Raw genomic sequence first — 27,311 nt, forward strand, 5'->3', positions numbered from 1 at the left:
TGGAGGACCGGAGGGGGTGCCCAACTCAGAGACCTAGTGGCAAGTGTGCGGGATGGGGGGTGACAGATGGGGATCCTGGCTGGTGGCTGAGTCTGGCCAGCCATGGTGGATGGGCAGAGGGGGTGGTGGTGGTGGGGAGGCAGCTTTAGACTTCACCCCAGGTAGTTACTGAGTTTCCTAACCAGAACAAGGCAGGGGATTTTAGAAAGCTGAATCTGGCTGGAGAGGGAGAGGGGGCCACCAGGCTTGTGCAGAGGTCCCCATGGGAGTGGGCGGGGGCAGCGGCAAGGGCGCCTCATGCTGTGGGCTGCTTGTTTGGCAGGCTGCGTTTGGACCAGAACCAGCCCCGGGTGCTGGATGCCAGTCCAGGTCAGCGGATCCGGATGACCTGCCGTGCTGAAGGCTTCCCGCCCCCAGCCATTGAGTGGCAGAGAGATGGGCAGCCTGTCTCTTCTCCCAGGTTTATTTGACTCCTCTCCCCTTCCTCCTATTCTGCCTCCAGCCCCACCTTATCCTGTGGAGGCCACCGGGGAAGGGAGCTGCTGGGCATCGTCATGGCCAGTTCTCAGCCGGACTCCAGGGCCTTTCGAGAGATGGAGCAGCTGGGCAAAGGGCTCCTTGGGTTGGCTAACATTTGAGTCTCTGGGCCTTTCCAGAATGTGGTTAGTGGACAGAAATAAGAGGCCAGTTAACAGAGGTGATGGCAGAAGGAGGAAATGGAGTCAGAACACATTCCCAGCTGTAATCATAATCGCTACCCTTTACTGAGCGGGCACTGAGTGTGAGGCTTGTTCTCTATCAAGTGACCTGCAAAAAAGGCCTATTGATCAGGTGCTGTTTTCCCGCCATTTTACACACAGAAGCTTAATATCACACAGCTTATAAGCAGCATTTGAGCCCACTAAATGAGTATAGCAAAAACTAGAAACCCAAATCGAACTTTTGTTTCAGAAAACTTGAAATGGTTTATATTGCGAAGCTTAAAAGCCAGACATTTTCGGCCGGGCGCAGTGGCTCACACCTGTAATCCCAGCACTTTGGGAGGCCGAGATGGGTGGTGGATCATGAGGTCAGGAGTTCAAGACCAGCCTGGCCAAGATGCTGAAACCCCATCTCTACTAAAAATACAAAAATATCCAGGCGTGGTGGCACATGCCTGTAATCCCAGCTACTTGGGAGGCTGAGGCAGAATTGCTTGAACTCGGGTGGCAGAGGTTGCAGTGAACTGAGATCGCACCACTGAAAGCGCCAGCAGCTACAGGTGTAAAGTCTGAGGCCAAATGGTCCTTCCATCAGACCCCACCGAACACTAGGGGATGCTTAGCCTCTCACCAGGGACCTGGAAGACCTTGTGTTCCCTCCCTGACCCCATGCTCGAGGGACAGAGCTGGAGGAGAGGGGAGGCTCCTTGGGCTGGAGCCAACTGGCTGTACTTGGTCCCCAGACACCAGCTGCAGCCTGATGGCTCCCTGGTCATCAGCCGAGTGGCTGTGGAAGATGGCGGCTTCTACACCTGTGTTGCTTTCAACGGGCGGGACCGAGACCAGCGATGGGTCCAGCTCAGAGTTCTGGGTAAAGTGGCAGTCCTGAGTGGCCTTTGAGGTCAGGTGGCATGGGTAGGTCAGGATCTTCATAGTGGCTGACAATGACTTGTCCTTGTCCCCAGGGGAGCTGACAATCTCAGGACTGCCCCCTACTGTGACAGTGGCAGAAGGTGACACCGCCAGGCTGTTGTGTGTGGTAGCAGGAGAAAGTGTGAACATTCGGTGGTCCAGGTAAAGGCTCTATTCCAAGCCGTCACCACCCCCAGACCTTCACAACCTCCGGTGTGGATGTCTGCCTTTCTGCCAGGGATGTCACTGTCACCATTGCTTCCATTCCGGCTTCCAGGCCTGGTGCCAGGGGACAGGGCTGCAGCACCCTCATCCCTACAGAGCAAAGCTCTGTAGGGCCACTGACTCTCTGCTGGTTGGGCTACACTAGGGTTTCCTAACCTCAACACCACTGACAGTTTGGAGCTGGTAAGTTTTGGTTGCTGAGGGCTGTCCTGTGCTTTGCAGGATGTTTAGCAGCATCCAGGGCATCTACCCACTAGATGCCAGGAGCACCCTCCCCAAAGTCATGACAATAAAGAATGTCTCCAGACCCACTGCCAAATGTCCCCTCGTGGCAAAATCTCTCCTGGGGCTATGAACCATTGGACTGCATTCAGCTTTGGGGATTTCAGTGGTCTTTTACCCCACATCAATCGGTTTTATATTTGTCCATTCATTTAGTAGACATTTTTTGCCCCCTCCCTCCCTGTAATGTGTCAGGACTAGGCTAGGTTCTGGGAATCCTGGGGTCACCTGAGCCCCAGGCTACTCTCAGGCAGATGGCCCAGCATCCCAGGAGCTCCAGATGTGTTTTGCTGTAAGTGCCCTCTGTGCACAGAGGAGTGTCAAGGAAGGGGGGGCCAGGAAATGACTCTGGCTGCACCATAATAGCTAAGGATGGCAAAGGATGTTCTTGGTAAAGGAAGCAGCAAATGCCAAAGGTGGACACTGAGAGAGGACACCAGGATGGGAACCGGCAATGCACTGGCCAGGAGAGGTGATGGGGTTGCAGAGGGCATCTGTGTCTTGTGTGGCTTCGAGCCCAGGGAAGGCAGTGGGAGCTGCTAGAGGTTTCCCCACTGGTATGCTCAGTCCAGCCGTCCCCTGATCAGCTTGTCAGGCCTGCTTCTCCACGTTGGCCTCTCCTGGATCTTTCCAGCAGCAAACATGCATAGAACTCCCCTCTTCACAACCACCTTCCATTGAGCCTCTATGTCCCTGCAGACCCTATGCTGACATAGTGTCCCCTTTACAGCTGTCCATATTGATTGCCTCTGCCTGTTCATCTCCCTACTCACTTCTCAGGGCCTGCAGTGGGGCCACACATTGGCCCCTGCTCCAGGACACTGTCCTGGCCAAGGTCACTGCCTGTCTCCCTAACTCCACTGGACACCTTGCAGTCTACGTGACCTGTAGTGTTGTTCTGCTTGCCGTATGCTGCTCCTTGAAATTCTCCCTTCCCTTGGCTCCAGGAACCACTGTCTTCTGATGTGCCTCACGGCCTGTCCTTGGTTTCTTCCTGTGTGACTTGGATCACCTCATAGACATGCACTTCGCTGAGTCAGTGCGATGCTGACACACTATCTGGGTCTGGACTCTTGAGCTCCACACCTCAAATCTGAGGCCTCCTGCTATCTCACAGGCACCTCAAATTTGAAATAGCAGAAAATAACCTCATCATTCACCCCAGCCTTGGATCACCCAAGGTTGGAGGGGCACCACCGTCACCCGCTTAAGCCAGAAACCTTGGTCATTTTTGATTTCTCCCTCTCCTCCACCTCTTTGCCCTCAAGGGATGGGAATGGCTGACTCTAGAATGGCCTTTGATTACCTCTTCCCTCTGTCTCCCAGGCCTCCAGAGGCCCTTGATAGCTCTCCCAGTGTCCTCTCTCCTCCAGGAATGGGCTACCTGTGCAGGCTGACGGCCACCGTGTCCACCAGTCCCCAGATGGCACGCTGCTCATCTACAACTTGCGGGTCAGGGATGAGGGCTCCTACACATGCAGCGCCTACCAGGGGAGTCAGGCAGTCAGCCGCAGCACCGAGGTGAAGGTGGTCTCACCAGGTAGGAAAGGTCTATATCCGGGGATGGGAAGGGCATTCCCCTGTATATTTACTGGTTCTTGAGGGCTGGTTCTGCAGTCTGAGGGACTCTGGTTTGAATCCTGGCTCACTCTGCCAGTTGCTGGTAGTGTGCCTTGGGACAAGGGGCTTACCTTCCTGAGCCTCATTTTCCTCCTCTCTACAGTGGGACTGCTCTACCACCTGAGAGGGTTGTAATGGAGATGAAGGAAATGACGCTCTGCTGGGCCCCTGGAGATAGCTTAATAGACATTAATGCATGCAGTACATTCAGACTCACCGATTTTGAGACATATGCCTGCCTGGAATTTCATTTTAAAACTTAAGGTAGACCACTTAAAATCTGTCCACTGTAATCAGGGTGGCAAAAAGGTGGTTCTGTGACTGAAAAGTGCCTTTATGGCCATTTGACCATATAACCCAGAAAGGAAAAGGCAGGGATTATCACCACCATTTTACAAATGACAGGTATGCAGAGAGCCTAAGTGGTGTTTCCACTGGTCACACAGCAAATGAGGCCCACCTGGGACTAGAGCTCATGTCTTTTGACTCCCCATGTTTTTTTTTCCCCACAAAATTACTATACTTGTACCTAAGTGGCCTCTTACTTGCATCATTTGATATTTGATATTGTAGCCTTACCTCCTCTAGCTACTACTCTATCATACTTCAACAAATCCAAATTGCCTGTAAGATGCATTATTTTTGGACCAAGAAAAAAATACTGCCACTGAAATGACACAATTCTGATACCATCAGTTAGGATGCAGACCAACTTGAGAGATGTGAAAATAAGTCCATATCAGAACTGATGAAACAGACTGTGGCTCAGTGTTCATACTTACAAGAGATATGTTCAAATAAGCAAGAGGGAAAGGGGGAAAGGGCTTTGCTCACCCCCCACCCAGCCTGTGCTTCCTTGTGTCCTTGGTTTTTGTTCACTGAGGGACTGAAGACAGAATGGTACCTCGGGCCAAGCTGCCAGTTCTCACAGGCCTGATATAGACCTTGGTGGAGTATGCCAGGCTCAGAGGTGCCAGGACCCTTCCTGCCTGGTCTTCTGGGCATTCTTGACAATCAGGGCTGTGGCGCCATGCCAGGAGCACGGCTACACTAAGAGGGGCAGGCCTGGCTGCCTCCTGGCTGCCAGGCTGAGGGTGGAGACTGGCCAGTACTAGAAGTTGAATGTCTGTGGCTGAAATGTTGCTTTGTGAGTGGGATTGACTTGTTGGCTTCCTGTCTATGATCTCTTTAGGCAGCAATTGGGATTCGCCTCCCCAGGGCCCAGCTCAGTGCTTGGCATCACTAGGTGCTAGTGTTGTGGCAGGAAATGGTACCCAGCGGCTTCTCACTTGTTGCTTGGCGAGCGGGAGGGAGGGTTACAGGGTTCCTTCCTGCTGCTTCGCCAGCCCGCCGCCTTGACCTCTGTCCCGGGCCTCGCTCGGCCCACGGTCTTGCTCCGCCCACTCGGCCCGGCAGGCTGTGCTCCGCTGGCGCTACCTGCCCGGATCCACGCCCGTGGCGGCTCCGCGCTGGGTGCTGACGTATAGACAAGAACAGGGTGGAGCCGGAAAACTCGGAGATGCCAGCAACGGCGGAGCCCCAAGGGGGTGTTACAGGGGCAAATGTTCCCGCCCCTCGCAGCTTGGTGAACGGGAGCGTTACAGCCCGTTCTTCCCTCCATTCCCTCCTGCTTGCTGAGCTACAAAAGCCGCAACACTCAGATACTTGGTGAGTTAAGTGCCTGCCTGCACAATGATGGAGTAACCTTGGCGGAAGCACCACACTCCAGGGACTACTTTTCACCTGTATCATGTCCAGAAAATTGACCTTGTCTACATAATAACCAAATCAAGGCTCTGAGACAAAGCAAAATGCAGATTTTTCACATCTTTTCACATCTCTCAAGTTGGTCTGCATCCTAATTGATTGTTTCAGAATTGTGTCATTTCATTGGTAGTGTTTTTCTCTTGGTCCAAAAATAATGCATCTTACAGGCAATTTGGATTTGTTGAAGTATTCACAGTGAGAGAACTGTTAAGAGGATCTAGACATTATGTTTGCGATTAGCTCCAGATGGGATTATATGGAAAAAAAAAAAAAAAAAAAGAGAAACTTGCCTGATACCTGGTATGTGTGTCCCAGGTGAGACAGACATGGCCTCGGTCTGGCCACTCTCCTCTGGTCCTCTGCTGGCTGCTCTCACCTGTTCATTTTTTGTTGGGTCACACGGCGTGAGGCTGCCTAACCCTGCCCTACTCGTGGTTGGGTGGCACATTGAATTTCAGTGTTAGCACCAGGGTAGGAGGCCTTGGGGTAGATAGGCTGAGGTAAAAGGGACATAGCTCTACTGGGAGGACTTCTCAACATCGCTGTGAAGTAGATGCTATTATTAGTCCCATTTCAGATGAAGAAATGTGCATAAAGGGCTTAAGCAACTTGCCCAGAGTTACCCAGCTTGCAAGTGGCAGAGCCCAGATTGAGCCCAGGCAGTCTGGGTCCAGAGCTGGTGTGCTTAATCACTATGCTGAGTTCCCTCTATGATAGGTCGTGGGCTGTACCAGCTCAGACAGAGTTGATACCAAAGTTACAGATTTTTAGAAACAATATGCATTAATGGCTTTGTTATCTATGTAAACTTAGGTAGGTAATATTCTGGTTATACCAATATACCAAACCTTTGTAAGGTTGTTTGCTGCTAGGTACAGTCTTTTAGCAGTATTTTGTGAGGAAACAAGGGGAGAGAGGAGAAAGATAAGCTTTCTCTGGCTGCCTGAGGTCTGACTTCAGGGAAGGTACTGCTCTGGTCTAAGTCAGCTGAGTTTTAAGAACTCCTTCCAGGCCGGGCGCGGTGGCTCAAGCCTGTAATCCCAGCACTTTGGGAGGCCGAGGCGGGCGGATCACGAGGTCAGGGGATCGAGACCATCCTGGCTAACACGGTGAAACCCCGTCTCTACTAAAAACTACAAAAAACTAGCCGGGCGAGGTGGCGGCGCCTGCAGTCCCAGCTACTCGCGAGGCTGAGGCAGGAGTTGGCCTAAACCCGGGAGGCGGAGCTTGCAGTGAGCTGAGATCCGGCCACAGCACTCCAGCTTGGGTGACAGAGCGAGACTCCGTCTCAAAAAAAAAAAAGAACTGCTTCCAGAAGAGAGATGAAGCAGTAGAATGAAACTTTTTTTTTTTTTTTTTTTTTTGAGAGGCAGTCTTGCTCTGTCACCCGGGCTGGAGTGCAGTGGTGTGGTCTCAGCTCACTGCAACCTCTGCCTCTGGGGTTCAAGCAATTCTTTTGCCTCAGCCTCCCAAGTAGCTGGGAATACAGGGGTACACCACCATGCCTGGCTAATTTTTGCATTTTTAGTAGAGACGGGATTTCACCATATTGACCAGGGTGGTCTCAAACTCCTGACCTTGTGATCTGCCCGCCTTGGCCTCGCAAAGTGCTGGGATTACAGGCATGAGCCATCACACCCAGCTGAATGAAACCCTTAATAGGGAGTTATGAGATACAGATGTTCCTAGTAAATTCAGAGGGAGATAAAATAAGGGCTTTGTTCTCAATCTAGTATTAGAGCCACCGTTAAAAGGACTGTTTTCCTATTACCTCGTCTAATATGCATTGCTTCCTCTGGGGAAAGTGAAAGACTGGAATGATGAGGACCCAGGTGACTAAGATAAGCGGGTGATATTGAAGGGACAAAACTTTGATGGTTGGAGGAACCCAGCAGAGAAAGGGAAAAGATAACAGAGCTCTTGCTAACTCAAAATTTTACTTGGGGCTGATCCTACCTGCTCTCCCAATCCAGAGGCCAAACCAGTTGTCATTTAGTAATTCAGGTCTCAAAAGTAAGGAGTTAACTTCAAGAGATGTTTAATCATCCAGTCAATAAATATTTGGGAGTCTGGGAAGAGCTGTTCACTGGGCTGAGGCCACAAATAATAACGGGAGGACCACTGCATGTTGAAGTGAGGTCAACAAACAGGTAGAAATCATCATCCCTCATAGAGTTTGTACGTATGGTTGTTAAAAGGTTACAGGGTAAGTGCACTTCATTTTGAATCTGGCAGTTATAATGCTGTGTTCCTTTGAGGAAATGAAATGGCAGGTGAGAATTTTCAGCATACACAGAGCTTCCTCACCACCTTCTCTTTCCCCCGTTGGTCTGCAGCGCCCACCGCCCAGTCCAGGGACCCTGGCAGGGAATGCATCGACCAGCCAGAGCTGGCCAACTGTGATTTGATCCTACAGGCCCAGCTCTGTGGCAACGAATATTACTCCAGCTTCTGCTGTGCCAGCTGTTCACGTTTCCAGCCTCATGCTCAGCCCATCTGGCAGTAGGGATGAAGGCTAGTTCCAGCCCCAGTCCAAAATAGTTCATAGAGCTGGGGAGAAAGGAAGATGGACTCTTGGCTTCCTCTCTCTGGCTGGCAAAGGGAGTTATCTTCTGGAATACGTTGGCTCTTTCAAAAACCCACCCAGTATTTAGCCTCAACAGTAGCCAGTACCAGCTTCCCTCTAGCCTTCAACAGTGTTTACATCTCTGACATAACCACAGGCTGCTGTTGTCAAGAAGAGCAATCTGGATAAGAATAACCTTTACTTTATAGCTTCCCTTTATAATTTCTGTTACACAGGAATAGTTCAATGCATTTGTTTGTTTTTTGAGACTGAGTTTCACTCTCGTTGCCCAGGCTGGAGTGCAATGGCGCAATCTCAGCTCACTGCAACCTCTGCCTCCTGGATTCGTGATTCACCTATGTCAGCCTTCTGAGTAGCTAGGATTACAGATGCCTACCACCACGCCTGGGTAATTTTTGTGTTTTTAGTAGAGACGGGGGTTTCACCATGTTGGCCAGGGTGGTCTCGAACTTCTGACCTCAGATGATCTGCCCACCTCAGCCTCCCAAAGTGCTGGGATTACAGGCATGAGCCACCATGCCCAGCCATCAGTGCATTTTTTTTTTTTTTAATTTTTTTTTTGAGACAGAGTTTCACTCTTCTTGCCCAGGCTGGAATACAATGGTGCGATCTTGGCTCACCGCAACCTGTGCTTCCTGGGTTCGAGAGATTCTCCTGCCTCAGCCTCCTGAGTAGCTGGGATTACAGGCATGTGCCACTATGCCTGGCTAATTTTGTATTTTTAGTAGAGATGGGGTTTCTCCATGTTGGTCAGGCTGGTCTTGAACTCCTGACCTCAGGTGATCCACCCGTCTCGGCCTCTCAAAGTGCTGGGATTACAGGCATGAGCCACTGTGCCCGGCCCATCAGTGTGTTTTAAAGTTAGCTGTCAGGGCTCCACTTAATTTAAAGCTGGACAGGGAGATATGTAATGATTTCAAAGTTAACACCTGTTTTTTAAGGGGCATGCTAACTCCTGCAGTATCAGGGAAGTATTGTGTGCTAGAACCAGCCGTGGTTCATTGCTCTAGTCTCTCACCCTTCTAGGCAGTGCCTCAGTCAGCTCTAATCCGGTGCAGAGGGTGAACAGCATAACCCTTGTTGGTAAAATGGAATAGACGTAAGACCTCAAACAGGGATTTCTGATGAAACAGCAGCAGTTAGCACTGTTATCTGAGCATGAAAGAACTGGAAAAGCTCCTTACGTCATCGAGATGTTGAACCTTGAAGCCCTCCTGAGGCCAGCATGCAAATCTGGCTGTGAAGGTTCATCTGCACCTGTATAAAGCTGACCAGCCTGCTCTGTACAGTGACAATGAGGAGCCCCTCTCTTCCTTAAGTAGGAATCTGTGAAGCAAAATGTTTGCTGCCAGAGAAAAATCAGATTGTCATTAAAAACAGCATTAGCAGGATGAGGATACGAATGGGGAAGGGTGGTGGGCAATGCAGTAACAGGGAAATGGTTTCAGAAATGGTTTGAGTTGGAAGACAACATTCTTCATCTCTCAGGACCTCTAATTCCTTGATGCTAAAACAAGAAGCATGGATTCTATGAGCTTCTAAGTCCCTTTCCACTTTAACCGTCTACAAATTTTCCAGAGGACTGCCTAGTAGCAAAGGTTATTCCTGGACACAGGAAAGACAGCCATCAGAGGGACCAAAGCTCTGGTGGGTGACTTTTATTACCAACACACTGGCTGGAAAAGGGACAAACCACGTCATGGGTGAGTGATACTTCTCAGTCTACTACTCATTCAACAAAGGAAATGTGGGCTGGGGCAGAGGTCTTTTTTCATTTAACACTGGAAAAATACTGAAGAGCATCCATGTTCACTTATGGCTGGTTTTGCTATAGAAATTGGAAAATAAAGGCCACTTTCTTGGACTCCCCAGTTTAATTAAACCAGATTTTGGCCTATTGGTATAAACACGTCAGAAGGTAAGTTTGAGGTTAACTAGCAGCTAACTAGTTCTAATAGAACCAGTCACAGAATAGTGGGCTAAGATTAGAGGTAAAACTCATTCTAGGCCAGTGGTTCTCAACTTTCTACCATATTGCAAGCTTAAAAAAATCCAAAACACAGCCTGGGCGTGGGGGAGCCCTGCCCCACTAAAATTTTGATTTAATTGGTCTGGAATATAGGCCAGGCGTTAGGATTTTAAAACAGTATCCTCAGGTGATTCTATTGCATAGCCCAGGTTGAGAAGCACTGCCCCAGTCCTGGGGTGGCGCTGAGACTCTGCATGTCTAACCAGCTCCTAGGTGAAGTCCATGCTGCTGTTCCAGACCACACTTTGAGCAGCAAGAATCTGACTTTAGAGATACACTCAGGATTAACTTAAAGTATGAATGAAAATATGAATCTTAAGGGTATTTTTCTAGTCACTAAACTAGGGATTTGCAGCAGCAGTAGAATGGAGAGAGAGTAAGACCAAAAGAATGAAAAGTAAATTCATTTACTAACAAAGGAAAGGGGAAAGAATAGCCCTTCATGGGCAAAAGCTTCTACCACGAACATTTATTTTTGTTAAAGCAGATTATAAATTTTCATCAGTACAAATATATATAACTTACATTTGATTGTAAGGCCAACGTTCAAAAGTAAAAATGAGATGAGCTCTCTTATTGTTATCCGAGGTCAAGAGGCTGCAACTGTCAAGGGGATGTTCTCACCGAAAGGGGGTTTGGAAGAGGACACACACAAAGCTAATAAAACCAGAATCCCCGTCCCCACAAAACTCATGGGAACAAAATTTAAAGGATAAAACAAAACCCACCAAGACCCATATTACAAACCAATATGGTAACCTGTGTTCCCTTATGGTATGATTATGTCATGTTACCTTACTGTTAAAGGATTAACATAAGGAAATTGCAGCAATATATAAAAGATACATTCTCTATAGAGCATATTTAGATTGATTCCATTAAAATAATGACATTAGAATTCCATCATAGGTTTAAAACCAGGACAATACTGCTTTTCCTTTATTTTAAAAAAAAACTACAACCTAATGACTGTATTGGTCATAAGGATGATTGTTGTTGCAATGTGCTACTTACAATGAAGGATAGAAAACAAGCTAGGGATCCTGTCTGCAGCTTCCAGCCTTTCCTCTTTTTATTTCAGTAGGCATCAATGATAAATCAATCTTATATACAATTTCTTACAACTAACCCCTTTACCTTTGGCAAGATTACTTACAACTCATACAACTTTTTAATATCTGAGAACTATTTAAAATATTCTAAATGCATAAAAATAAAGATTTTGGCTTTTGATATATATATTTATTGTTACTCAAAATGGAAGCTCAACTTCTCCCCCAAAATATAGCTCTGCTGGGCAGTTGCTGATATGCCCTCCTGGGAATTCTGGCAGCATAGCTTGCCTCTCTCTTCCCTAGCCTGAGCACAAACCACCCTGTTCTTTCTTGATCTCTAATACAGGCCACTACTGACAGGAGGCAGGTGAATGGCCTGAAAAACAAAGGGAGACTGCTTTGCTTCCTGTTGTGTTTTATATTTCAGTACATGTGCTTTGAATATAGATTCTTGTTCAGATACTTTGCCTCTCTGTTGCCAGAGATTTGTAAGGGGATGAGGGAAGAGGGAGTACAGAAAGCAACATTTCCTTGACTTCTTTAGCCTAATTGCAAGGCAGCTTTTCTCTAGGAATGCTTTTTCCCACATCTTTCAAAATCACCCCTCACAGTACTCTGGACCTGGACTTGTTCCTTGGGACCTTTGGGATTAGTGAAAAGAGTACTAATCAGGAGACAAAGTCTGTTTTGCTCCTTTGACCTCTATCCCCTGCTCCCTGTCTGGTATGGACAAGATACATAGCCATAGGGATTGCTTAAAGTTCAATTTCAAACGTCTTCTGTAAGTCACTGGTGAAAGGGTTGGTAGGGGAGGGATTAGTACGCTGCTTGGACTTGTTTTCTAATGCAGCCCACTGGGCTTCAAAAGGATCCACCGGGCAGGTGCCTGTAGGAACCTCTGTATGCTTGTCTGCTGAGGCCAACCTGCCATCATCTACACCATTGAAAGCTGCAGAACCGTTGAGGTGCTGAGCAGGAGGCTTAAAGAAGGGACTGGTGGTAGCAATGCTTGCTTCGTAGTGAGGGAATGTCTGCTGCCTGACCAGGCTGGGTGACTGATGGGGGTGGGCAGCCTGAGGGTGGCCTGCAGTGCCAAATACGTTGGCCACCATCTGGGAGGGAGTGATGCCCACCACAGGCACATTAGGGGCTGGATAGGGCATTCCATTGGCCACAGGATAGGACTGGGCAGGGACAAAGGCTGGCTGCAGGGCTGGGACCACACCCACTGGCACAGGCTGAGAGGTGAGGAATGCATTCCCTTGGAAAGGTGGTGCTGGCTGGGAGATGGCAGTGGGTGGAGGAGGCTGGAGAACTGGCTGCAGAGGAGCAGCTGATGCCTGGGGCTGCTGAGCCCGGACGCTCTTAGACACCTCTTCTAACCATCGGTCGGCCTCAGAGGGAGTACGTCTATGACCGGCCTGGAAGAGACCTGGAGAGGCAGCACCAGAAGATTGACCCCACTCGGTCCCTGGAACCAACAAGATGAGAGACAAAAGAATCAGTTAGGGGTATCTTTCCTCACCTTATTTGAATGATCCTAACATGTACAACATGTCACCTCAATGGGACATTTTGTGGTTTTGATAGGTAGGAGGAAAGTCTATTACCAACTGAGATTTTGTGGTAGGATGAAGAAAACTTGTCAAGACCATGCTGCTGTGTCAGACACACTGAAGCACTGTTTAGATATGGCTCAAATGCATTAAACCAAGGCAGCTGACTGATGTCAGAAACCCCTCCCTGTTGGTATGGCTCATCCACAATACAGAAACTAGCTGGTTGTGGTGGCTCGCACCTGTAATCCCGGATACTTGTGAGGTTGAGGCAGGAGGACTACTTGAGCCCAAGAGTTCGAGGCTGCAGTGAGCTATGACTGTGCCACTGCACTCTGGCCTGGGCAACACAGTGAGCACTCTGTCTTTAAAAAAAAAAAAAAAGCCAGGCACGCCGAGGTGGGCGGATAACCTGAGGTCAAGAGATCGAGACTATCTTGGCCAACATGATGAAACCCCATCTCTACTAAAAATACAAAAATTAGCTGGGCGTGGTGATATGTATCTGTAGTCCTAGCTACTCAGGAGGCTGAGGCAAGAGAATTGCTTGAACCTGAGAGGCAGAGGGTGCAGTGAACCGATATACTCCAGCCTGGTGACAGAGCAAGACTCTGTCTCAGAAAATGAACAAACAAAAAAAACCTAGCTTGCACATCCTCTAAAGGGCCCAAGGCAATTCATCTTCTGCTCTAACAGAGCAAAAAGAAAATAACGAGTGACCTGGCCATATCTTGCTGGCCCCTGCCTGGCTTCCAGAAATATGTTGTCTTTGTGGTGAACTGCCTTTATTACTATGTTAAAACCTTTTGAAGCCAGGCGTGGTGGCTCACACCTATAATCCCAGCACTTTTAGAGGCCAAGGCGGGTGGATCACGAGGTCAGGAGTTCAAAACCAGCCTGGCCAACATGGTGAAACCCCATTTCTGCTAAAAGTACAAAAATTAGTTGGGCATGGTGGGATGCACCTGTAGTCCCAGCTACTCGGGAGGCTGAGGCAGGAGAGTTGCTTGAACCCTAGAGATGGAGGTTGCAGTGAGCCAAGATCGTGCCACTGCACTCCAGCCTGGGTGACAGAACAATACTCTGTCTCCAAAAAAAAAAAAAAAAAAAAAATTTTGGTTATTATAATTAATAGATGTTTTTTACAGAAAAACTAGAAGGCACAAAAAAGCAAAAATGAAGTGCTTTTTGTAACACTTTTTGTAGGCCTCCTATTGTAGGAGGCAGGGCCTCCTCTTTCTACAGGCATGTCTGCACATCACCAAATCCAGTGATGGATTTTCTGAGGTGGGGCCCTGGAATCTGCTTTTTTTCTTTTTTCTTTTTTTGAGACAGAGTATTGCTCTGGCGCCCAGGCTGGAGTGCAGTGGCGCAATCTTGGCTTACCGCAACCTCCGTCTCCTGGGTTCAAGTGATTCTCCTGCCTCAGCCTCAAGTAGCTGGGACTAGACTATACGTGCATGCCACCACGCCTGGCTAAATAGAGACAGGGTTTCACCATGTTGGCCAGGATGGTCTCAATCTCCTGACCTCGTGATCCACCCACCTCGGCCTCCCAAAGTGCTGGGATTATAGGCATGAGTCACCACGCCTAGCCGGAATCTGTATTTTATAAAAGCTCTGTGGATGGTTTGGTTCCACAGTCCTAATGACTATCAGTCTGATTTCTTTTGTTCTCCTTCACCATCCTTTCTTATGTAAGCAGCTTATCTCCAGGAGGGAACATAGGTTTCCTGAAAGGATTCCTCCCTAGTTCCCACTCAGCTAACTGGCTGAGTTGTAGAACCAGGGTCACTTATCTGATCCCAGAAATCCTCAACACCATCTGTGGCCACCTTACCCGAACATGTGGCTGCAATTTCCTTGTTAGCAGCATCAGGGGCATGGGCCCAAGGGTTGGTTTCACGCACAGGCATTGCTACGGGTGCTAGAGCAGTATGGGCTGGCTTAGCAGCAAGCACATGGAAGGCTGAGTCAGTGCCATTAGCTACAATGGGAGCAGACAACATCAATGGAGTTAATTCATGCAGGGTGTACAAGTGATCCCTTGGAGCTGCGTCAGTCAAGTGAATGTACAATACTGGTGGAATGGAGAGAGAGAAGAGTTGATGTTTGGGAAAACCATGATATCTTAGATTGGATGTACATACCATTAGGCAAAGAAGGAATTAGAGGTTGTAATTTTTAAATGGTTGTATAGTAAAGTCAAATGACTGTCCTAGGAAAATATGTGCATGGGGAGAGGGGAAATGAAACCTACAACAACAATTTCAAATTAAGGTGAACAGAGCTGCTCTGTCTTAGGAGTAGCAAAAAATATCTAACTATTCTAAATATAGCTTAGCCTTTGGCATAATGAAGTAGGTACAGCATTTCCCTCTTCTTCACTTTTCCAAAAGGTCAAATTATGTTAACAATAATACTGGTTAAAAATAGGCCAGGCGTGGTGGCTCACGCCTGTAATTCCAGCACTTTGGGAGGCTGAGGTGGGTGGATCACCTGAGGTCAGGAGTTCGAGACCAGCCTGGCTAGCATGGCGAAACCCCGTCTCTACTAAAAATACAAAAATTAGCTGGGCGTGGCGGCGTGCACTTGTAATCCTAGCTACTAGGGAGGCTGAGGCAGGAGAATCACTTGAACCTGGGAGGCGGAGGTTGCAGTGAACCGGGATCACACCACTGCACTCCAGCCTGGGCAACAGAGTAAGACTCCATCTCAAAAAAAAAAAAAATTACTCCTTGTTTCCTTTTCAAAAGTTAAAATGTGTACATGATTCGTTATTATGTGCTAGTCATTAAGCTAATATTTTACATGCATCATTTCATTTAATTCTCTCGAAAACCCCATGAGTCTGGTATTATCCCCCTATTACAGATGAGAAATCAAAGTTGGTATGTTTTCATTTGCTTGATAAATTTGTAATTTGCTACAGAATTAATTTCAACTTTTTACAAAGATGTTTTTCCCCCCTGTGATGTTTACAATATCACAAAGTACCTACTATTCTTTCCTCATCTCCCCTTATTAAAATCTGCAAACGCTTGTTCCTTTTATTCCAGATATCTATATTAGTTTCTACTCCTTAGCCCAACTCCCAATAACATTTAGTATGGTGTAGACAAGCACCTTCCCCTGACCTACAATATAATTATGTCCTTTTTAGGACTGGACAGCCATGCCTATGGTGTTGGTACTATATATATATATTTGAGATGGGGTCTTGCTCTTGTCACCCAGGCTGGAGTGCAATGATCTCGGCTCACTGCAACCTCTGGCTCCCAGGTTCAAGCGATTCTCGAGTAGCTGAGATTACAGGTGCCTGCCACCACGCCCAGCTAACTTTTGTATTTTCAGTAGAGACGGGGTTTCATTATGTTGGCTAGGCTGGTCTTGAACTCCTGACCTCCGGTGATCTGCCTGCCTCAGCCTCCCAAAGTGTTGGGATTATAGGCGTGAGCCACTGCGCCTGGCCGGTGTTGGTACTATTTACCTAGGGTTTGTCTAAAAGACTGCCTTTGCTTTTTTGTTGGCAAAAAAAATTTTTTTTCACCTAGAAACTGGGAGCCTTTCAAAGGCAGGGAAAGGAAACTGAAATATTCAATTGTGTGCACTTAGTGCCTTGTAGGCAGGCAGAATCAGCAGAATGTAATGGATACTATATTCAGGAAGACCTGAGTTTAAATCCTGTCTGTATGATCTGGGCAATTTACTTATTCTCTCTGAGCCTCTTTTTTTTTTTTTTTTTTTTCATCTGTAACACCTACCTCACAGGGTTGTTGTGGGGATTAAATGAAATAATGCATGAATACCTACCACAATGTGCCAAGCAATGTGTAAGTGCTCAATAAATTGTGCCTATTACTACTGGTATTATAAATGTTTGTTAGATGACATGAAAAGTCATTTGGTATACATGACTATGAAGGTTTATTAAAAAGAAAAAGAAAAAGACCCTTGGAGGAAAAGCGTGCAGTTCTTCCAGTAGAAGTAGGGCACTATCTCCGGAGTAAAACTTTCTCTGAGCTCTCTTTCGAAAGAAACGGAGAAACAGCAATTATAGCAGCTGAAATTCTACAAGTCTGTAATTTAAGTTACATAAATTCTTTGCTGACCTCCAAGTCAATATCCACTATTTAGTATCTCTGAAAACAACTTTTAACTCTTCAATGCCACAAACGCAAATTTTAAGATACTTGTTATAGAAGATGAACTACAGAGCTCAAAGGAGTGCCTTTTTCTTTATAAGCCTCTCTGACAGGGCAGAGACTAGGTGAGTCCAGGGCTTCTCAACCTTGGCACCACTGACATTTTGGGATGGATAATCCTTTGTTGTGGGTGCTGTCCTTTACACTGAAGGATGTTTAGTGGCATTCTTGGCCTCTAACCACATGCCAGTAACACCCCCAACCCCTGACTTGTAAAGCCCCAAAATGTCTCCAGACAGTGAATGACAAATTTTGCCCCTGATTGAGAACCACTACACTAAAGAAAGCATAACCTTGGAACCAATTCTGATGACTACTGTTTTTGGGAAACTGGCTGGGTATGCTGATCCTTAACAGTCAAGTGGGAAATAAAGTAGTAGGTTGGGACTATAGAAATTTCTTATAGAATGGGGTGAAAGATGGGCACATGCAGAATGACAAACACAGACATCTTAGAAAACAGGAAGGGGAACAAAGCACAAAGACATTGTTGAATAGAGAAATCAATGAATCTAAGACATCAAATAGAGAAATTAATGGGTCTGACCAGATGTTGGGAAGCTCAGGATGCCAACTTACAGTTAGTGAGCAGTGTACTAAAAGTATTGGTTGTAAAGAGAACAGCTGAGCAGGTCAGAGGGCACCAACCTTGGAAGGTAGGAGATTGTGGTGCCACCACTGTCACTGGTTTGGTCATCGGAGCAGATGAGAAGGGGTCCTCAGGTGTGCTGAAGGCATTGGTGATCTGTGAGCACAGGGAGCTGATGCTCTCTGCCTCCCCTTCTACCTCTGGCACTGCAAGGCAAACAGAAAATGGCTCCAGACACAAAAATGGAATAATCCTGAAATTTGACAGTATGATGCAAGCTGGCATTTTATACAGTATCTCTTGTTTATGGAAAAAAAGGCTCAATTAACTGTACGGCGGGGCTACAAAACCAGTTTCAAAAAATTTACTGGCCACAATTTCATTGGCTTTTCAGATGGGAAAGTATAAAATGTCAACAATTAATGTACTAAGGCACATCTTCCTCCCTTATTTCTTCATTTCCTCCTCTTATAACACTGTTGGGAATCTGTCCTTTTTGTGCTAAGATGTTTAGCTAGCCAGATCTTTCTAGAAGACATATGCAACCTGTATGCCTTCCAACACGTTCTCAAGGCTGTGATCTGAATTAGGTTCTGGAGCCTTTAGTAATTCTGTCAGGAAAATGCGTTAAAGTCTGGGACACTAGTGAATGCTTAGTGCTTTTCTCTGTAACAACTATGATAATGTCATCAATCTCATTTTTCTCCAAAGTCTCTAGTACTAAGCATATGATCTATGATAACATGAATAAGTGAGCAGAGGTGTAGGACGCTAGGGCCTTTAATCTTAATACCGACTCTAGGATACTTTTGTATCACTAAAGAAGCTAATTATGTGTGCTAAAGCTCTGTTTGCTCATCTGTAAAGAGAATAATAGTTTTTATTCCCTGTCTGCCCTAGAAGGAGACTGAGCTGAAATGAGGTACCTCAGCTGAGAGCTGAAAAGACCCTCTGTAATCATCTAGTCCAACTATTCTTTAGGCCTAGTTTCATATGTCAGATGAACTTAACTCTGTACTTTTATACCATCAGTAGGAATGGCCTATTGAGACAGCTTCCTCATATTCTGTTATAGCAATGGCTTGACATGTCTCAGAGCGAGGTAAAATAGAGCCCAACAAAAGCACTGACCAGATCTAATACTTTAGCTACAGATTTTATGATGAGGATAGACCTATAGGGGCTGGCATAGCTGTACAGAGGCCACACGAAGGCCTGTGGGACAGTTCTGAAAGGTAATGAGTATTTGTGAACAAGTCCACTGTCTGTGATGAACAACAGATCTTAGATGTACACAAGACACCTGTCTAGAGTTTCCTCCCTATGGAGCCAAACAGCCAGAAGGACAATGAGCACATATCCATTTCTTCTGCTGGTAATGCTATGTGTTTCTAAGGCCTCTTTAATTAATTCCCTGCTGGGTCCCAAATGGCAGAATAAGAATAGAAACTTGAGACCCTTGATGTTTGGAAGCAGGTTGGCTGAGAGGCAGTGAATGCTCTTACATCGAGACAAACCACAAATCTTGAGGCTTAGGCTAGAAATTCCACAATGGCTCTGATGCCTGTTTGTTGAAGAGAAATTATGGATTCACATCCCCCTCCATGGACCTTAGTTTTCCCACTATGGGAAATGACAAAAGATACAACTATCAACCAACCTCAGGGAAAGAGGAATGCCTAGTTTAATGGGATTTGTGTCTTCATGGGAAGTGATGAGAATGCTTCAGTGCTCGAGTACCCAGTGAGTCAGGTAGATGCTACATTACCTGCATTTTTAATGGGGAAATCAGTCTTCCTCTGCATAGTGGAAGGCAACTCATTGATGCGTAGGGATAGTTGGCGTTTAAAGGGTGACATCTTCTGGCTAAGAGCAGGAAATCCTCGGAAAGAGCCTTGGCGAGCAAGCTGTTCAATTGGAGCATGCCGGCGTGGGATGGCATGAGGATTGTTCATCTCCAGAGAGGTCGTGGTATCAGAAGTAGGAGAGGTGGGAGAGGATGGGGATGGAGCAGTGTTGCCAGGGGCCACTGATGAACCAACGACTATCTTATCTGTTTCAGCTCAAGAAAATAAAGAGAATGAAGACCTTAGCAATGTCTTCAAATAATTTGAGTTTACAGAGCTGACAAATGTGAAAGCCCTCTAGGTCCTTTTACCCATTTCCTTAATGTCTCTTAAAAGATAAGTTAGAAGTAGGGTTCAGATCCATTTTTCAGACAGATAAAAGGCTTAGTAATGTACCATATATCACATAGCATATCTACTAGGAAATGTTAGATCTTTTATTCTCATTCAGTGATTTATAAATTAAGACTGTGAACAAGATCTTAAAAACTCAGTTCCTATGAATTCCTAATATGTGGTCTTTTAAAGAATGATTCATGATTTCCAATGCTTGTGAGTTAGGGGAGGAGAACTTTGGGAACTGCAGCATTAGAAAGGTCTAAATAAGCATAAGTTTAACCATGTATCTTTGATTAGGTGTCAAAGAATGTCATACATAACAGTCTTTATTTATTTACTGTTTGAGATGGAGTTTCGCTCTTTTTGCCCAGGCTGGAGTGCAATGGCATGATCTTGGCTCACTGCAACCTCCACCTCCCAGGTTCAAGTGATTCTCCTGCCTCAGCCTCCCAAGTAGCTGGGATTATAGGTGCATGCCACCACACCCAACTAATTTTGTATTTTTAATAGACACGAGGTTTCATCATGTTGGCCAGGCTGGTCATGAACTCCTGACCTCAGGTGATGCACCTGCCTCGGCCTCCCAAAGTGCTGGGATTACAAGCGTGAGCCACCACGCCCAACCTAAAGCAGTCTTTAAATCATGCATTTGTGGTTCATTTGAATAAAAGCATGCAGTAGTAACATTTTGAACTGGATTAAATTTGATTAAATATAAGACTGTGGGTACCAGTTGAGTCCCATTCTGATTGTGACAAATCTCAACCACCAACTCTCACAATCCTTTGTAGATCTTGGGACTCAATCTCTTTGCAGTTGCTGTACATAACAATGAATATTAATTGGTGGTATTAAAGAACATGCTTAATTAGTGAATAGTCTGAAGACCACTAAAGCATATTAAATAACAGTAATACGGGTTAAATTTTCTAGTATAGATAGCATGATGTTTTCGCCCTTTGGCTTCCTGGTGCAAATATTTACAAGAAATGAAAAAAAATCACTATCAATAATTTCATTTCAAATAAAAATATGTATGCTTTTTTTTTGGAGGGGGGTTAAGAATTAGAGCTGTTTGGGTCAGTATTTTAGTCAATGCTGCTATCCAAAAGGGCTGGTTTAAGGCCAGGTGCAGTGGCTCACACCTGTAATCCCAGCACTTTGGGAGGCCAAAGCAGGCAGATCAACTGAGGTCAGGAGTTTGAGACCAGCCTGGCCCATCTTTACTAAAAATACAAACATTAGCTGGGTGTGGTAGCATGCACCTGTAATCCCAGCTACTCAAGAGGCTGAGGCAGGAGAACTGCTTGAACCCAGGAGGTGGAGGCTGCAGTCAGTGGAGACTGCACCATTACATTCCAGCCTGGGCAACAGAACTAGACTCTGTCTCAAAAAAAAAGAAAAAAAAAAAACCCAAATCAAACCAAAACAACAACAAAAAAAGACTAGTTTAGAACTAAAAGGTTATAGTAAAAAAATTATCATATATATATATATTTGTTTGTTTTTAAGAGACAGGGTTTTACTGTTACCCAGGAGTGCAGTGGCATGATCACAGCTCACTGTAACCTTGTACTCCTGGGCTCCAGCAATCCTCTGGTCTCAGCCTCCCAAGCAGCTAGGGTTATGGATGTGCACCACCAAATATGGATAATTAATTTTTTTTTTTTTTCTAGGGATAGGGTCTATGTTGCCCAGTCTGGTCACAAACTCCTGGCCTCAAGTGATCTTTCTTCCTCAGCCTCCTTAAGTATTGAGATTACAGCTGTGAGCCACTATACCTGGCCTCAAAATTATATTAATGTCTATTAGTTAACCTGAATTGTTTGTGCTTGTCTTGTTGGTTTTAACCCTACTTATATACAAGAATGCAAAAATATTTTCAAGCCCTATCATTTAGTTCTAAAATATACCCAACTCACATTTATAGACTGCCAACTAACTTGAATGTTTGTACAGGCATTTCTGCTGTGATGCCATGTGTACCTAAATAAAACACTCTATAAAATCATACCCTAAATTAAATTAACAGAGCTATGGGAAAAAGAGTTATAGGCTTACCTCTCAAAATCTATAGACTTTTGTGACTAGAAAGCACTAAAAACCAGCAATAATCTCATATAAGCAGTATTACTGTTAAATCTCTCTGCTAGCATCATAGTCCGTGGATGCTTTGCAGCCTTAAGCCCTGGGACCTGTGCTGCTTTCTTTAAGATGCAGGTACTTACTTCATTTGCTTCTCATAGAGATCAGATGCATCAGAATTAAAAAGGTATTTCAGGATGGAAGGAAGGGGGTAAGAGATGTCTCTGCAGCTTCTTCAACTGCACTCTGATTCCTCAGATAGTTTACTATAATGGAGTAAATATTTTTGAAGCCATTAAACTAGCCACTCTAAAGGAAGCAGTTTTTAAGATTTTCAGCTTTGTTATAAGGTTTTATATTGCTAAGGGTTCTCTTTGATTATGAGAAAACTTATCCCTGGTAGCTTCAAAATAATACTTTGTTGGGAAAAACTGCATTCCATAAATACACACTGTAGAACAGATTGTACCTTTCTTGGCATCTTGCATTTGTTTCATGATCTCCTCTCTTTCTGCTTGTTCAGTGGCTGTTGTGATACGGAATGATCCTTCTCTTGTAAAAGTGGTTCGACTAGCATCAAAAGTAGCAGTCACTCCACATTCCTTCTCCCGCTTCTGCTTGCGCTCTAAACAGGCTGCAAAAGCACAGCCTACTGCATGGCTCAACCTTTCACCCTGTAGAGAGCAGGTTTTAAAAGCTTTTCAGAATTACAAGACTAACAATTACATACAAATAAGTCCTTTTTTTTGGTTTTTGAGACAGAGTCTTGTTATTACCCAGGCTGGAGTGCAGTGGCGCAGTCTCTGCTCACTGCAATCTCTGCCTCCGGGCTCAAATAATTCTTGTGCCTCAGCCTCCTGAGTAGCTGGGACTATAATCATGCACCACCACACTTGGCTAATTTTTGTATTTTTATTAGAGATGGGGTTTTGCTATGTCGGGCAGGCTGGTCTCCAACTCCTGGCCTCAAGTGGTCTACCCGCTTCAACCTCCCAAAGTGCTGGGATTATAGGCGTGAGCTACCTATCACACTCGGCCCAAATAAGTCTGTTTTTATGAAAGCAAGATGTTGCAAATTCCAACTTAAAATTGTTTTAATATATTCATATGCCAAATTAATTTAAATGAATACATTTTCTTAGGTAGTGCTTATGATGGTTCAGTTCACTGTTACAAGCCTTGAAGTAAAGTGATAACCAGCAACCTGTGCTTTTGCAAGCAGCCATGGAGAACTCTTTATCACTGAGGCTCTGTCATGTCAGCCCTGGCCAACAGCTTAGAAGACTCTATCCAAGGTTTCAAGCCTTGACATGCAAGCTTCTAGTTGCCCTTTGGGGAAGGAGAGGGAATATTTACCAGCCATTTCTAAGAAACTACTGCAAAGGCAAGGCATATTTCAGGAACTTAATGCAGTGTTAGTATGTCTAGGAAAAAAAGTTGCAAACTTAAAACTTCTGATAAACAAATACAATTCCAGTGATTAAAAAGGAATGCGGCCGGGCATGGTGGCTCACATCTGTAATCCCAGCACTTTGGGAGGCCGAGGTGGGCAGATCGCTTGAGCCCAGGAGTTTGAGACCAGCCTGGATAATACAGTGAGACCCTGTCTCTAACAAAAAAGAAAAAGAAAATTAGGTCAGGTGGGATGGCTCACACCTGTAATCCCAGCACCTTGGGAGGCCGAGGTGGGTGGATCATGAGGTCAGGAGTTCAAGACCAGCCTGGCTGACACAGCAAAACCCCATCTCTACTAAAAACACAAAAATTAGCCGGGCATGGTGGCGGGTGCCCGTAATCCCAGCTACTTGGGAGACTGAGACAGGAGAATTGCTTGAAGTTGGGAAGTAGAGGTTGCTGTGAGCTTAGATGGCACCACTGCACTCCAGCCTGGGCAACGAGAGCGAAACTCTGTCTCAAAAAATAAATAAAAATAAAAATAAAGGCCGGGTGCAGTGGCTCAAGCCTGTAATCCCAGCACTTTGGGAGGCTGAGGCCGGCGGATCACCTGAGGTCAGGAGTTCGAGACCAGCCTGACCAACATGGAGAAACCCTGTCTCTACTAAAAATACAAAATTAGTTAGGCATGATGGCACATGCCTGTAATCCCAGCTACTCGGGAGGCTGAGGCAGGAGAATCACTTGAACTCAACCCGGGAGGTGGAGGTTGTGGTGAGCCAAGATCGTGCCACTGCACTCCAGCCTGGGCAACAGGAGCAAAACTCTGTCTCAAAAAAAAAAAATAATTAAAAATAATAATAATAATAATAAAAAGAAAAGAAAATTAGTCGAGTGTGGTGGTGGTGTGTCTGTGGTCCTACTTGGGAGGTGGGAGGATCGCTTAAGCTTACAGTAAGCTGTAATTGTGCCACTGCACTCCAGCCCAGGTGACATAGTGAGACCCTGTTTCAAAAAACACTAACAATGAGACAAACGCTTTGCTGTCTCCCCTTTCTGAATCCTCCCTCTAAGCAACCTTCCTCATTTATGGCCCTCAGTGCTTTTAGGTTTTCCCCCAAACCTTTCCTATCTTCCTCTAGCTCTCTCTAATTCCCAACTCTACCTCCCAACCAAACACAGGCAAAAGCGAAAGCATGTTTTCATCCACACCGTCTACTTATAAAAGAATTAAGCAGATAAAACTGATTTATGTGTGGGAGGAGTGGAGGACGTACGTATATGAACAAAACACTGCTTTATATAGATACACTGGATTACCCAGAGTCAATTTAATAAATTTAATGGACTATTTTTAGCAGGGTTATCTGTATTTTAAACCATTTTGCTAATTGTGGAATAAAAAATCTAGAGATGGTATAATTGTTGGCATCATTCACAGTGAGAAGAGATATTTGGGAACAGGAAGTCTTTTGTGGTATTCTCAAAATCACACCACGTAGGCAGCTGCTCCTACACACGGCTCTGAACGAGTCATTTCACTGGATTTTGCATGACAGTATTAGTTATCATAAGGACAGGTAGAGGTTTAAAATGCTTTATGTCCCTAAGATTTTACTACCTTTGACTACTTTTTACTTTTTTAAAACTTTTAAACTTGTAAAAAAAACTTTTGACTACTTAAAGACTGATAGAATTACTCCATGAATCCACATGAGTTTCCATCTAACTTCCCAGTAGGACGATATTAGGCCAGATGTTAAAGCATGAAACAGGAGTACTAAAAGATTCTTCGAATGTGTTTGCATTTGAACGCAGCTCTATTATAAGGACAGAGCTACAGGTCAAGGAAGCTTATTCTTTCTCCTAGGCCTAGGGCAGAAGTTGTTGCAGAGTGACCTCATCCCCAACCAACAGCATCATCTGGGAACTTTCAGTGGAAATTCTGAAGTCCCAATCCCAAACTCACTGAATGAAAAATGCTGGAGATGGGGCCCAGCAATCTATGTTTTAAAACAAGTCCTCCAGGTGATTTTGATACAGTAGAACTATTGGCCTAGGAGATTCAAACAGCCTGCCAGGCCATGATTTGACAATAAAATGGTTTTTAAATTAGTGTCTGGAAACTCTTGAACTCCAGATTTTTAAAGTGTAGTGATAGCAAAATATAATAAATTTGTGGTTTACTTAGGGTCTGAGAAACAGAGGACAAAAGCATAGTTCAGTTACTTCAACTCATTTTCAAAGCACCAGTGTCAAACCAAGGGAAGAACAGCTTAAACATTACTAGCTAAAATTTTTGGAGTAATGTGGGCCAGACCCTATGCTAAGTGTGCTTATACTCATTATCCAATTTAGTATTCACAACCACTTTCTCCATTTATAGAAGTGTATACCAAGACAGAGAATGTTAAGTAACTTGCCCCAAATCCCACAGCTAGTAAGAACCAGAATCAGAACTGGAACCCATATCTGACTCAGAGCCTGAGTTCTTAGCATTTGTTTACACCAGTGTCTCAAAGATCTTTAAACAATTTTGGTCAATTTTTAGAGCATGGCCACTACTTATCTTCCAGATTAAACTTTGGCAAGAGCTTTACTCACCTGTAACCTCTGCCTCCTGGGTTCAAGCGATTCTCGTGCCTCAGCCTCCTGAATAACTGGGATTACAGGCACCCGCCACCATGGCCGGCTAATTTTTGTATTTTTAGTAGAGACAGGGTTTCATCATGTTGGCCAGGCTGGTCTTGAACTCCCAACCTCAAGTGATCTGCCCACCTCGACCTCCCAAAGTGCTAGGATTATAGGCATGAGCCACCGGGCCTGGCCTATTTTTATTTTATTTTTGAGATGGCGTCTTACTCTGTCATCCAGGCTGGAGTTCAGTGGCACAATCTTGGCTCACTGCAACCTCTGCCTCCCGGTTCAAGTGATTCTCCTGAGTCAGTCTCCCAAGTAGCTGGGATTACAGACGTGCGCCACCACACCTGGCTAATTTTTGCATTTTTAGTAGAGACAGGGTTTTACCATGTTGGCCAGACTGGTCTCGAACCCTTGACCTCAGGTGATCTGCCCACCTCAGCCTCCCAAAGTGCTGAGATTACAGGTGTGAGCCACCATGCCCAGCCAGTATTTCTTCTTTTTTTTAGACGGAGGCTTACTCTGTTGCCCAGGATGGAGTCAGTGACGCAATCTCAGCTCACTGCAACCTCCGCCTCCCGGATTCAAGCAATCCTTCTGCCTCAGCCTCCCGAGTAGCTGGGACTACAGGCATGTGCCACCATGCCTGGCTAATTTTTTTGTATTTTTAGTAGAGACGGGGGTTTCACCATATTGGCCAGGCTGGTCTTGAACTCCTGACCTCGTGATCCGCCTGCCTCGGCCTCCTAAAGTGCTGGGATTACAGGTGTGAGCCACCGTGCCTGGCCAGTATTTCTGTTTTTATAATAGTTGAAAGTATACTGCACTCAGTTGTTTTTTTTTTTTTTTTTGGGAGACAAGGTCTCACTCTGTCACCCAGGCTGGAGTATAATGGCACGATGACTCACTGTAGCCTCCAACACGTAGTCTCAAGTGATCTGCTCGCCTCAGCCTCCCAAGGCATGTAGCATGTAGCTAGGACTACATGCATGTGCCACCATGCCTGGCTAATTTTTTAACTTTGTGAAGATGAGGTCTTGCCACGTAACCCAGGTTGGTTTCCAACTTGTGGTCTCAAGTGATCCTCCCGCCCTGGCCAAAGTGCTGGGATTATAGGGGTGAGCCATCAGGCCCAGCCAAGTTCTTTCATTTGTAGTAGTCTCTTTGCAAATACATTTTTAATACCATACCCATATGTGTTAGCAAACAAATACATTTAAGAACTCTGAAAATACTTCCAATAATTAAAAGTTTCAAATAAAGTTTAGCAACCACTATCACCAGACCATTTTTACCTTCCTTTAATGATCTTTGGTTTCAGCCAATCATTTTGTTCAGTGAGTTGCAACTCCCAGGGTTACACCAAGAGTGTAAAATATTTGAAAGGAGCTGAAAGTAGGCTAGTTTAGGCACTTCCAAGAGCAGCTGTAGCAGCACATACTTGTTAAAAATGTAGTAGAAACCGCTTGGCTGAGCA

General features: G+C 45.5%; 3 protein-coding genes across 22 annotated transcripts in view; 2 read left to right on the forward strand and 1 right to left on the reverse strand.

The window, feature by feature from the left end:
• PAPLN (papilin, proteoglycan like sulfated glycoprotein) overlaps window positions 1–10,136 on the forward strand; it is a 38,951-nt gene extending 28,815 nt beyond the window's left edge. Inside the window, exons 23-27 of the mRNA XM_030931544.1 lie at window positions 323–460; window positions 1,445–1,572; window positions 1,667–1,775; window positions 3,494–3,660; window positions 7,844–10,136. Coding sequence (XP_030787404.1) covers window positions 323–460; window positions 1,445–1,572; window positions 1,667–1,775; window positions 3,494–3,660; window positions 7,844–8,013 — 712 coding nt within the window. The 3' untranslated portion in view covers window positions 8,014–10,136. The remainder of the gene's footprint in view (window positions 1–322; window positions 461–1,444; window positions 1,573–1,666; window positions 1,776–3,493; window positions 3,661–7,843) is intronic.
• Window positions 1–27,311, forward strand: part of LOC104656358 (nucleophosmin-like) — a 560,652-nt gene that overhangs the window by 279,983 nt on the left and 253,358 nt on the right. The gene's annotated exons all lie outside the window — the stretch shown is intronic.
• The window catches only part of NUMB (NUMB endocytic adaptor protein), a 195,533-nt gene continuing 178,797 nt past the window's right edge, over window positions 10,576–27,311 (reverse strand). For 10 of the 17 annotated variants that reach the window (XM_030931551.1, XM_030931553.1, XM_030931549.1 and 7 more), the window contains 5 exons: window positions 22,269–22,473; window positions 19,297–19,590; window positions 17,588–17,734; window positions 14,575–14,721; window positions 10,576–12,649 (listed from right to left, as the gene is read on the reverse strand). In XM_030931551.1, coding sequence (XP_030787411.1) covers window positions 11,934–12,649; window positions 14,575–14,721; window positions 17,588–17,734; window positions 19,297–19,590; window positions 22,269–22,473 — 1,509 coding nt within the window. In that variant the 3' untranslated portion in view covers window positions 10,576–11,933. The remainder of the gene's footprint in view (window positions 12,650–14,574; window positions 14,722–17,587; window positions 17,735–19,296; window positions 19,591–22,268; window positions 22,474–27,311) is intronic. The other 7 variants (XM_030931556.1, XM_030931554.1, XM_010355913.2 and 4 more) reach the window with 3 other exon arrangements.

The sequence above is a fragment of the Rhinopithecus roxellana genome, chromosome 5 (genome assembly GCF_007565055.1).
Source record: "Rhinopithecus roxellana isolate Shanxi Qingling chromosome 5, ASM756505v1, whole genome shotgun sequence".
Classification (NCBI taxonomy): domain Eukaryota; kingdom Metazoa; phylum Chordata; class Mammalia; order Primates; family Cercopithecidae; genus Rhinopithecus; species Rhinopithecus roxellana.